The sequence below is a fragment of the Onychomys torridus genome, chromosome X, assembly GCF_903995425.1.
Source record: "Onychomys torridus chromosome X, mOncTor1.1, whole genome shotgun sequence".
NCBI lineage: Eukaryota > Metazoa > Chordata > Mammalia > Rodentia > Cricetidae > Onychomys > Onychomys torridus.
The window spans coordinates 124,868,956-124,881,255 of NC_050466.1; the positions used below are offsets into that span (position 1 = coordinate 124,868,956).

The 12,300-nt window shown below is 42.1% G+C and overlaps 1 protein-coding gene across 8 annotated transcripts in view; it reads left to right on the plus strand.

Moving 5' to 3' along the window:
- Tmem164 (transmembrane protein 164) overlaps positions 1–12,300 on the plus strand; it is a 278,095-nt gene that overhangs the window by 79,136 nt on the left and 186,659 nt on the right. For all 8 annotated transcript variants that reach the window (XM_036174091.1, XM_036174085.1, XM_036174088.1 and 5 more), the window contains one exon: positions 8,476–8,542. In XM_036174091.1, the coding sequence (XP_036029984.1) occupies positions 8,483–8,542 (60 nt within the window). In that variant the 5' untranslated portion in view covers positions 8,476–8,482. The remainder of the gene's footprint in view (positions 1–8,475; positions 8,543–12,300) is intronic.

Genomic DNA, 12,300 nt, shown 5'->3' on the forward strand with positions numbered 1-12,300 from the left:
GAGATGAAATTTCATCTGTGCCACAGAGAGCAGAGGTGCTCTGCTGGATGGAGAGACTATAGGCCAGGTGTGAGCCAAGGTAGGTGAGGGAAAATGTGGGGATGGCTGAGGGCAAGAATTAGGACAGCCTGACACGTGATCATGGCATTGCAAGACTGATACCCCATTGACCTTTGGGCCACATGATATTAGGATGATTCTGTCGCCTCGTCGTACTCTCTTTTCTAGATCCTACTTATACTTTATTGTACTCTCTGAATTAAATGTTACTTTTTCTGAAACTATAGTATAATCATTGAATTTTAAATAGCATGGCTTTCTCCAATGAGCCTCCCAAATCTCAGTGCTCTGAGGCTGTGAGACTCGGGTTGAACTGGTTGGTTTTTTTGTTTATTTGTTTGTTTGTTTTCATTTTCTTTTCTCCCTTTCTTCTTTCCTTTCTCCCTCCCTCTTTCCCTTCCTTCCCTTTCCTTTCCCCCTCCTCCCTCCCTCCTTTTTTCCCCTCCCTTCCTTGCTGCCCCCACCCCCATCAGTGTTAAAGACTAGGCCTAGGGACTCATGCCTGGGAGGCAAGCATTTCACCCTTGAGCTGTTGTGTCTCAATGTTTTCCCAGTGCTCATCTTCCGTGGAACCTGAGATTTGGAACTATAGCTCAGCTTAGAACCATAGATACAGCATTTTTTTTTTGTTTTTGTTTTTTCCAGACAGGGTTTCTCTGTGTAGCTTTGCGCCTTTCCTGGAACTCACTCTGTAGCCCAGGCTGGCCTGAACTCACAGAGATCCACCTGCCTCTGCCTCCCGAGTGCTGGGATTAAAGGCGTGCGCCACCACCACCTGGTACGCTATGTGTTTTAAAAAAAAAAGAACAATATAGTTTAATAAGATTTGGGCAAAGTGTGTTAAAGCAGTGAAATCAGTAATGGAAAAGTAGAGATGTTCCAGTCTTAGGAAAGTCACGTGTGTTTATTGTACAGAAAAATGAAACATCTCATAAAGCAGCAAAGAAGATAGTCATGGATAAGAGAGAATTTCTGTTAGTAGGATGATAAAATTTTCTTCCAGTTTTCCTCATGTATGTACTCAGAAATAATGATTATTCTTTTTGTGCTTTGTAATGTTTTAAAAAGCTAACAGACTAGATGTGGTGGTTCATGTCTGTAATACCAACACTTAAGAGATGGATTCAGGGGTTGGGGATTTAGCTCAGTGGTAGAGCGCTTGCCTAGCAAGCACAAGGCCCTGGGTTCGGTCCTCAGCTAAAAAAAAAAAAAAAATTAAAAAAAACAAAACAAAAAAAAAAACAAAAACAAAAAAAACCTTAGACAAGCTGGGCAGTGATGGCGCATGCTTGTAATCACTCAAGAGGCAGAGGCAGGTGGATCTCTGTGAGTTCGAGGCCAGCCTGGTCTACAGAGCTAGTCCAGGACAGGCTCCAAAGCTACACAGAGAAACCCTGTCTCAAAAAACCAAAAAAAAAGAGAGAGAGAGATGAATTCAGGAGGATGAGGGATGTAGCAAGTTAAAGGCTAGCCTGGGCTATATTAGACCCTGTCTCAAAAAAAAAAAAAAAAGGGCAAACAAAAAAAATGTTAGTAACTACATTACTTCTATGCTTTAATTAATATTCTATAGTTGTTTATCTATCTTATTAAATACTAATCTAAAAATTATTTCTAATGGCTATATAAACATCTATTATTTGGATGAATAATGTGTCATAATATAATATAGTATAATTAATATCAGTGGATATAAACAGTATCCTATTAATTCAGCATTTATCTCTTAGATGTTAGGAGAGTCTTGAGTAATCCAGTGGGATTACATGACCTGGGCTATCTGGGTGCTTTCGGCTGCTTGCTTCTCGATGGTGAGCGAAGATGAAAGCCTCCGCCTCCATTTCTTCACTTGTAAAGGATGCATTAGTAGTACTCCGTCCTTGGATGCTGGTGACAGTTAGAGGAGCTGACCCCTGGAAATCTTTTAGCATGGAGCTGACATCTACTAAGTACTCACTAAGTGTTACTAATAATACAGAGTAGCATTAGCCTCATCTTTACCCTTCGCCATCTTTCCCTGTTCCTCAAGTTTAAAATTTGAGATTGAAAATTGCTTTCATTTAGATAAGTAGAATTTCAGAATGGAAATTACTTTCATCTAAGTCTCTTCTTTTTACCAGTTGAGCATTTTCCAGATGGAAGCTTATGTCAACTTCATAGGAGGGGGAAATGTACCAGAACCTTAGCAGTTATGTGACCCTGTTCGGCCCTGAATAAGGTAGTGGAAATCCACTGGCTGCAACCAGGGGAATGGTCTTTGTGCCCACAGGCAAAGCTACCCAAACTTTCCTCTTGTACCTATCACCTTTTTAAAAAAAATCTTTGTGTGATTTTTTTTCTGTTCAGATTTTCTTTCTTTTTTAAAAATTTTATTTATTTGTATTCTATGTACATTGGTGTTTTGCCTGCATGTAGGTCTGTGTGAAGACCCTGGAACAGGATACAACCTGCTCTGTCTGTATGTTACTTTGAATGATGTTTTCAGGACTGACCACTGTTAAGAATATCATATAAATGGAACCTTACTGCATATATTCTTTGGAGAATGGCTTTGTGCATTTGGGCATGCAGCATAGTACCTTCTTTTCTTTTTCTTGTATTTCTTCCCCCTCTTTTTTTTTTTTTTAACACAGGGTCTCTCTACATAGCTCTGGCTGTTCTGAAACTATGTAGATCAGGCTGGCGTCAAACTCACAGAGATTCTTCTGCCTCTCTCTCCTGAGTGCTGAGATTAAAGGCATGTGGCAACACACCTGGCCTTAAAGAGCCTTTTTAAAATTTTTTAATTTTTGAAATAGGGTTTCTCTGGATAGTTCCGGCTGTCCTGGAACTTGATATGTAGACCAGACTGTCCTTGAACTCACAGAGATCCACCTTTTGCCCATACTACATTTGAGATGCATTCAAATTGTCACTTTTATTAGTTGTTTACTTGATTTTTCTCTTTGATGGTTCTCCACAATATGCATTGGCCAGTTTCTTTCTTGTTTTTGTCATTTAAAGGCACTTGTGCTGAATCCATATTTTGGCTATTACAGAGGTGCTGTAAACATAGTGTGTGGGTTTTCATGGAAACATAAATTTTCATCTCAGGGTGGTAAATACCCTGGAGCAGGATTATTGGATTGAGCAGTTTCAGCTTTCTACACTTTTATAAATTTACTTTTAATTCAGTTTGTTTTTTAATATCTAGTTTCTTGAGTTCTCCAAGGGCATTAATGACATAGGGAATCAACCACTCCAGGGCGGATCTCATGTTCAGCATTAGTTGACCAACACATAATAGACTCCATAGGTTCATTGTTTGTTTGTTTGTTTGCTTGTTTGTGTGCTTGTTTGTTTGGTGTGTGTGTGTGTGTGTGTGTGTGTGTGTGTGTGTGTGTGGTGTGGTGTGGTTTTTATTTGGCTGCAGTTTGATATTTTTTATTTTTCATTTTTGGGTGATGTTGGAGGTTTTTTTCTAGGTTTTGGGAGTTTTGTTGTTGTATTGGGCTTTTGGTTTGATTTTTGAGAAGGAACTTAAAGTTGGGTAGGGAGGGAGGAGGAGCAGAACTGGACAAACTTGGGGGGAGGGGAAGAATATGACCAAAATATATTTAAATTTAAAATTTCTTTTAAGTGATAAAAAAAATACTAAAAAATTATAATATACTGCCCAACTTTCCTGAAGTAGTAGTTTTGTATTTCCTGTTTCTTCCCACATGAATGATCTGTGTAACGAATTCTGCTGTGGTGGTTTAGCAATTCTGTTCGAAGGTGATGTGTATGTATTTACACTCTTGTCAAAATCAAGTGAGCACATCAGTGTAGTCTGATTCTGAAGTGTTCTGTTTTGTTGATTGTTGGCTCTGTTCTTGACCAATGGCACATTGTTTGGGTGGCTGCAACTTTAAAATCAGGTTGTTATTCCTGTCCCTCTGTCCTTTCCACGTACATTTCAAAATCAGTTTATCCATAGACACAAAACATACTGCTGACATTTTGGTCAAAATTGCTTGGGATCCATAGATTATTTTAGTGAGTGCTGAAGTCTTTCCCCTGTGGAGCCATAGGTTCTAACCAACTGAGTTAACAGAGCACAATATATATAAACTGGGATTGCTCACAAGACAGTTGGAGAGATTGCTTAGCTGGCTTAGAGCGCCTGCTACTCTTGTAGCATATCTGTGTTTGGGTTCCGAGTATCCACAGGGCAGCTCACAGTGGTCTTTAACACTGGTTCTACGGGGATCTGATACCCTCTTCTGGCCTCAGGGAGCAGCAGGCACCCCCATAGTATACACACATGCATGCAGGCACACCTTCATACACATAAAACAAAAACAAGTAAGTTTCAAAACAAATTGCCTCCAGGAAGTATGAGTGAGAGTAGTAATGCTGTTTTGTATTTTTCTTTGGCCAGGTGGCCAGTCAGGTGAAGCTAAAGAGGAGCTAGAAGAGAACAAAGTTCATTTTATTTGAAAGGCTATAGTCCTCCAAGTAGAGCCACCACACAGGAAAGACACCAAGATGAAGCAGTCAAGAAGAAGGGAACATTTAGGCCACTGTCACTGAAGATTCTCTGGGAAGGCAAGAGAAGGCAGAGCTGGGTAAAGGGTTCAGGATTGCCTACTTTGCATCATTTCTATAAGCTCTAACTGTAGGGGTAGATTTTAGTTGCATGGCACCGGGTCCTGGGATGGCTAAAGTGGAGGAGTGTGCACAGAGGACGGTACAGCTGTGGACTGATTAGTTTACATGTCAAAGACCTGCCCACAACCAAGCCCTTTTGTCTCCAGGACTGATCCTCTAGAAAGGGCATACTTATCCCAGTCATAAACGTAAAGGGTAATGTGCGCATGTGTGTTTGTGTGTGTGAGAGCTGGGAATAGAACCCAGGGCTGTACATATATGAAGCAAGTGATCTTTCCCCCCTCTTTCCTCTCTGTCACACACACACACACACACACACACACACACACACATAATTAAAATATTAAGAAACACCTCATATAGCCCTTGCTGACTATAATACAAATACTAACTAGTTAGTTATACAGGACATATGTAATAGTCATTCCATGTGTGAACACAAGTACAGTGGCAAAAATGTAGGCTTGAAACTTGACTTATTACCATGTGATCTTGGGCGGGTCAATTATTTGGAGTTTTTGCTTTCTCAGTTATGAAATCAAGAAGATAATGACCACTGTAATAAAAAGTAGGTAAGATGGGTATAGTGGCGTACATGGAAGAGGTAGGTGGATCTCTGTGAGTTCAAGGCCAGCCAGAGTTCAAGGCCAGCAAGAACTACAGAGTGAGTTCCAGGACAGCCAGAGCTACATAGTGCGACCTTGTCTTGAAACAAACAAACAACAAAAACAAAACAAAACCTAGGAGGGTTGAATTAAATATATTTGAATACTTAGCCCAGTGATTTACACATGTTCAATATTTTTGTTAATTATTTATATAAGTCCTTTCTATGTATTAAATCTATTTCACTCTACCCCTACTCCTTCTATAATGAATTTTGAGAACTTCAAACAAGGTTTGCTTTTATATGGGATTTTTTGATCTTCATATTAATTTTATTACTGGCCTAATAATATTACTTGATATTATCTTTATCAGTGTCCTTCCATGGGCCCTTGGAATCTATTCTATTATCCCTAAGATGTAACTTTTGATACCCAATGTCTAACTGGCCTTGTACAAATGTCATCTTTCCATTAAGGTCAGTGGAAAAGTCTGGCACTGAATTCTAGTGGTACATGGATATCATCCATGCAACTTTTCCTCCCCCAGCATGAATCTACACTGTAGCTGTCACAGAAGAGGGCTAAGTGGCAATGTTAGGCCAAGGTCAACTTTACTCAAGACCTAAAATCACTTTTCCAGAGCACAGGGTGTCTGGGTGGCCTTTCTGAAAACTCTGATGGTCAGCCTGAGGTAAAGAAGTGGCATTGCTTTGGTTTGCCTACTCTTACTAACCTCTATGTCTAGAGAGTCTTTCACCCAAAAAACCACCCTCAATGTCATGTCGAACCTAGGATAAATGATGCAGGAGGTAGAGAGATGCCTGGACCCGAAGGAAGGACAGAGGCACATCTCCACCTTGTCTGAGGTCATATTTGAAAGGGAGGGAGGGAGGGAGGGAGGCGCTAATATAAGGCAGTGATAAATGATGGGAGTTTGAAGTCTGATATCAGATAGATTTGAGTGTGAGTCTTGGCAGTGAGCAGGTCACCTTACTTTTCTGAGTGAACTTTGTTTCCATATCAAAATGGTGGAAAAGTCAGAGTGCCTGTTTAGAAATTTGCTATCAGAATTAAGTGAGAAAGTTCACATAAAGCATTTAATTTGATACTTTCCTGAAATGTATTGAGTGAGCATCATGACCATCATTGAGGCCTTGGTGACAAAGAATAGCAGGAAGAAACAGATTAGCAGGAATGAAAGGCAGTCTGGGGCTTCTGGGCCATCCTCTGGGCTACACACGTCACTTCTGTGAGCTACAAGAGGAGCGCCACATGTCTAGGTGCAGGTGTGTTCAAACATTTGATGCCATGACACAATATTGTCATCTACAAACTTCTCCTTTGAAAATCACACAGCTGCATTAAAGAAACAATAGCAGAAGTACCTTCATTATGTTTTAAGTTTATGACTTTTTAAAAAAGATTTATTTATTTATTATATATACAAAAGAGGGCGCCAGATCTCATTACAGATGGTTGTGAGCCACCATGTGGTTGCTGGGAATTGAACTCAGGACCTCTGGAAGAGCAGTCAGTGCTTTTCACCTCTGAGCCATCTCTCCAGCCCCAAGTTTATGACTTTTTGTTGTACCACATTGCTAGTTATTTCTGGCACATGTAGCCCCTGGCCTAAAGTTGGACATGCCTAGTAGGGTTCTTCTTCAAGATCTGTTGTCCTAGGACTAGTGAGCATATCGGGCAAGGGTGCAGGGTGGGGAGTGCCTCAGAAGCCATCTAGTATCTTACTTAGCTGTGTCTTACTCAGCTAGTGCTTTTACTGTTGTGTGTCTGAGAGGCACTGTTGTCCATGACCCATCAAATCAGCTTTTCTTCAGGAGAAACAAACACATTCTTTCTCTTTCTCTCTCTCTCTCTCTCTCTCTCTCTCTCTCTCTCTCTCTCTCTCTCTCTCTCTCTCTCTCAAGTAAGAACCCAGAATAGTGAAGAAAGCTGTTTAAATCCCCCTCAGAACCCTCACAAGAAGGGCTGGTGCCCGGGTTAATTGTTCTTGACTCAGGAAGGATGTGTAGTGTGCATTTTAAGAAGTCTGCTATTGAGATCCAGAAACACTATCATTACTTGGTGTTCCTCTTCTCTTCCCTCCCTTCCTCTTCCCTCTTCTGTTAATGCCAGGGATGGGATGCTGTAATGTAAGCTAATCAAGCGCTCTTCCGCCAAGCTGAGGCCCTAGCACTGCTTAGCCTTTAAGCAACAGGATCTCATATATAAAATAGATCAGAGAGAGCCTGAGGGTTTCCTTGTTTGCCCTCCCCACCTCCTGCAGCAGCTACTAAAGGTGTGGCTAGACAGCCGGGAAACAGTGTGTACCACACTGCAGTCAGATCCTGCTAGTTTCTTTTCCTGTTGCTGTGCTAAACACACTGACAAGAGGAACTTAAGGGAGAAAGGACTTATTTTATTCACAATTCCATGTTATAGTCCCTCAGTGTCCAGAAGTCAAGGCAGCAGGAACATGAGAGAACTGCTCACATTACATCCACAGCCAAGAGCAAAGAGCAATAAGTTAATATGTGCAGCTCAGTTTTCCATCTCTATTTTACACAGTCTAGGATCCCAGGCCCAGGGAATGGTCCTGTTCACAGTCACTGTGGGTCTTTCCACCTCAGCTAACCCAATTTTGATAGTCCATCCCCGGCATTCTCAAGTTAACCTTAATCTAGATAGTTCCTCACATGTGGTCCTGGAAGCTTGCCTCCTACATGTCAGGTTGACGGTATGGACCCTCATAGACAGCTCCCTAGCTTGTACCAGCACTTTCTGTCCAGGTCTTTGGTGGAAAGACTGGCCATAGCTCATTAAACAAGCAGCTGCATTCTAATAAACAGGCCGCTATACTAACAACAAGCATTTTGCTGTACTTTTCAAATGCTGCAGCAGTTAGAGCCATTGATTGGGACTGACTGGATGTGTAGGAAACACAGACCTTGGTAGGTAATGAACTGTTATAACCACAGTGTGTTCAAGAAGTGTCTGAGGATTCTGAGGCAGTATGTGTTTCAGGTAATAAACACAAAATATACTGATTTCCATATACTTTGCCTTTGGGTGAGCTCTTGGGCTGTTTTACACAGAGGGCTACTTCTCCCACATGGCTTACCTCAACCTCCAGCATTTTCTTCTCTCTTGTGACCTGTTGCTCGTCTTTCTCCTACAGGTTACAGATGCACATGTTGAATGGAGCTCTTCTGGCATTGCTGTTTCCTGTGGTAAATACTCGGCTGGTAAGTAGTCCCTTCTAGAAATGAATGAGCAACATCGAAATGCTAACTCCTTCGTTATCCTTACGGCAACATCTAAATGCTAACTCCTTCCTTTTACTTACGGCCAAGTGATTTGAATTTGTGTGTGTTAATATTGATGTTCGACCCAGTCCTGTCTGGTTAATGAAGGCTTGGTGGGGCAGAAGTAGTTTGTTAAGCTTGGGCTACAGCAAGGGTTTAGATCAGAACTAGAAAAACCAAAATGTTATATAGAAATGGGAGAGGTTCTATGGAAAGAAAGAGGTCTAGGATCATAACCTTAGGATGAGACTTCCAGATGTTTTCAGGGGCACAATGATGTAGATCAACATGCTAGGGATCCTCAAAACTTGTCTATTTTATCAAGGATGCTCTTGAGCAAGCATATTTCTTCTCCATGCACTCAACTCCACGGGGCAAAGTGAGTCACTACTCCACCTCCAACTCCAGGAGAAGCAGGAGGTACAAGGCTGGGGCAATAGTATACTGTCTAGACTCCTACATGTGGGGCTCCCGAGAAAGTAATGAGACACTTCTTGAAAGTCCAGGGGAAAATTACCTTTAAAGGTGATGAACATCATCACTTAACCATTGAAATGGAAATTCCTCTTTTGGATAGAATTTTGTAGTTTACAAGACAAGGTCTTTTGATGAGATAGGGTTTTTGTTTGTTTGTTTGTTTGTTTGTTTTGTTTTGTTTGTTTGTTTTTTAGGTAGGTAGGTATATGGACAAGTATTACAGCCTCTTGTTTCTTAGAGGAAGACAGTGACATTCAGGATGTACCTGAATTGTAAGTGACAGTTATGACCAGACTCTGAGCCCCTTAATCCTAAAAATCTGGCCACACGCTGCTCCTTCTGAAGAATGTAATCATCTTCTCTCTACAGATAGTCCTCAATACTGTAAGTTGTTGTTCTGGTCTAGATTTATATCATATAGCAGTAGAAATTAAAAGTGAAAGTTCATCTAAAGTAATGAGGTTTGAACCATCTCACTATGCTCCAGACACATCATCAGATTATTAGCTGGGCTGTGGCTTTAGCTCAGTACTGGAGTACCTGCCTAGTGTATTCAAGGCCCTGGTTCCCATCCCTAGCACTGTGAAACAAAGAAACAAGCAAATAAGAAGGCTTGCTGGGTCCCACTGCCAGAGCAATTGGCTGGCGCAGGACAGTAGCCAACAAACCCCCAAGTGATGCCAAAACAGGGCTCCTCGGACTGTCCCCAGAGAACCCATATGTTAGACACTCATAATGCAGTTGCTCTAAGTGTATAATTCAAAGTGTGGCCTGAAATTAAGCATCAACTGGGTGTTGCTTGCTTGTTAGAAATGTTGGGGTTCCAGCCCCCCCCCCCCGCCAGGTTTACTGTATCTGAATCTACTTAGATGGTACCTTCTATGGCCTAGACCCTTTCCTTCAAGAAGCCCAAAGCACCTTTTACTGTTTGGGCTGATGTGATATGAGAGATGGTAGGCAGTGTTGTTCTGAGTTAATAGATAGGGGTCATTCTGATCAGTGTTCCCTTGTAAGATGGCATGAGCAGGCACAGGCTATCATAGGCACAGCTGCCCTCAATTCCATGTGCCTCCTAATATAATTTACCTGACTTGACCTGCTAAATCGTAAAATCAGAACTCATGTCCTAGGCCTCCAAGTGTAGCTCAGTGGGAGACCATATACTTCTGGTATACAAGACTCTGAATTCTTTCCCCGCTACCAAGCAAACAACCATAACAAAATACCTCTCCCTGAGTCCTCAGAACAGAGGGCATAATGTATCACAGAATGGCATGGATAACCCAAATTAACAGAATAAACTTGTGCTTAAAAAAAAAAAAAAAAACAACTGATTTCATACCCTGTTGCTCTTCACTGGCTGTGGCTCAGGAATGTGAAGCGGAAGTCACTCTCTGCCTCTGGAAGGCTTGGGAAAGGACCCATGGCTCTCTTGTCCTCACCTGATTCCAGCTCCCAGGAGACGGAGAGGCCAGGGGGCCAGAGGGCTGCTCTTAGTTTTCCTCAGCTCTCCCAGCTCTAGGGGGTGAGGACACCTCAGAAAATCATTCCCTGAGTCAATGGAGCCAATGATTGTGAGTTTGAAGGTGGTCAGCCCAGAGCTCTTGCTAAATAGCATGTGCCACTTACAGTTCTGTTCCCAGTGAAAAGCAAGGAACTGCTTCCTTGTAGCATCCTGAGCACGTGGCAGAAATTAAGCAGGCAGGAGAATGAAAGCCCCAAGGGGCTCAGTCACACACCCGAGGGCATCTAGGATGCTGGTGGTGAGGTTGTCATTAGACACTATTGGTTTTGTGGGGTTTTTTTTTTTGCCTTTTTTTTCAGAGCTGAGGACCAAACCCAGGGCCTTGCACTTGCTAGGCAAGCGCTCTACCACTGAGCTAAATCCCCAACCCCGAGACACTATTATTAACAGCAATTGAGTGTGTCTTACCAGGTCTCCTGAAATGTTCCGAAGCGTTTTATCAGTATCTATCTCAGTTGCCGCTTCATGCCAGGTGCTGCTGTAGCTGTTTTGCACGAGTGGATTTAGTTAATCTTTACAGCTTCCGAGGCTGTGTTCAATTATTATCTCCAAGGTCAAGGTGGCAGTGGGATTGGCTTCTTCAGGCCTCTGACTTGAAGATGGCAGCCATCATATGTTTTTGTTCTCATGACTTCTTGGTGTGGGCAGCTGTGTATGAAGCCACCTACCACATTGAATCTTCATCTCTCCTTTAAATCCCTCTCTCCAAATCTACTCACATTGCAAGATGCCAGGGTTAGAACTTGGACATGTGAACAGGGGTTGCAGAGGACCCGGGGTCCATAATCCATGTACTATCTTGCACAGATAACCTTGTTTCTTCCCTGCCATGCCTTGATGGTTTTTCTCCCCCTGGCTTCTTTCCTCCATCTCTTTCCCCTTTTCTCTCTTTGTCTCCCCACCTCCCATCTTTCTTTTCTCCCCTTGTCATTGCATGGATTGGTTGCAACAATGCACAGTGCTTTCTAAATAAATGCCAAGTTGTAGTCAACCAGCTCATCAAGAATGTGTATCACTTTTCTTGTCACTGAAACTTTTTCTTTAAATATTTATTTATTTTTTATGTATACAGTGTTCTGTCAGCAGAGAGCACCAGATCTTATTTATAGATGGTTGTGAGCCACCATGTGGGAATTGCTGGGAATTGAACTCAGGACCTCTGGGAAAACAGTCAGTGCTCTTAACCACTGAGCCATCTCTCGAGCCCCAGTCACTGAAACTTATTAAGTAATGAGTCCAGCTACCCTAGTAAATCTTTACACTCCCGTTCTAAAACAAAGCTGGACGAAGCTCACGTCCAGCTCCTTCTGCATTTGTCTGTGACATTGGTACTAGTCTGGCTCTTTCATATAGTTGGGGTCCTCTTGAGCAACTTTGGCTTTTAGGACAGTCGGCTTTGCAGAGGTCAAGTTCAGATTGGCTTCAAAGGAGACACAGGGAGGCTGGCACTTCTTGCTTAAACCTGATGGTCCATTTGGGCAGGAAAAGCAGCTTTGACTTTTCTTTTGCCGTTTCTTCTTGGCCCTTTATCTTCTTAATCTCTTTTTCCTCATTAGCAATAATGAAGAAGCAAGAGAAAGAACTAATTAATGGTGTGCCCATCCTACGACATATATACACTTGCATGCATAAAGACAGGGTGAGAGGGAGGTGGAGGAGATCACCATAGTCAGCTAAAGGGTTTAAGGTCATCAGT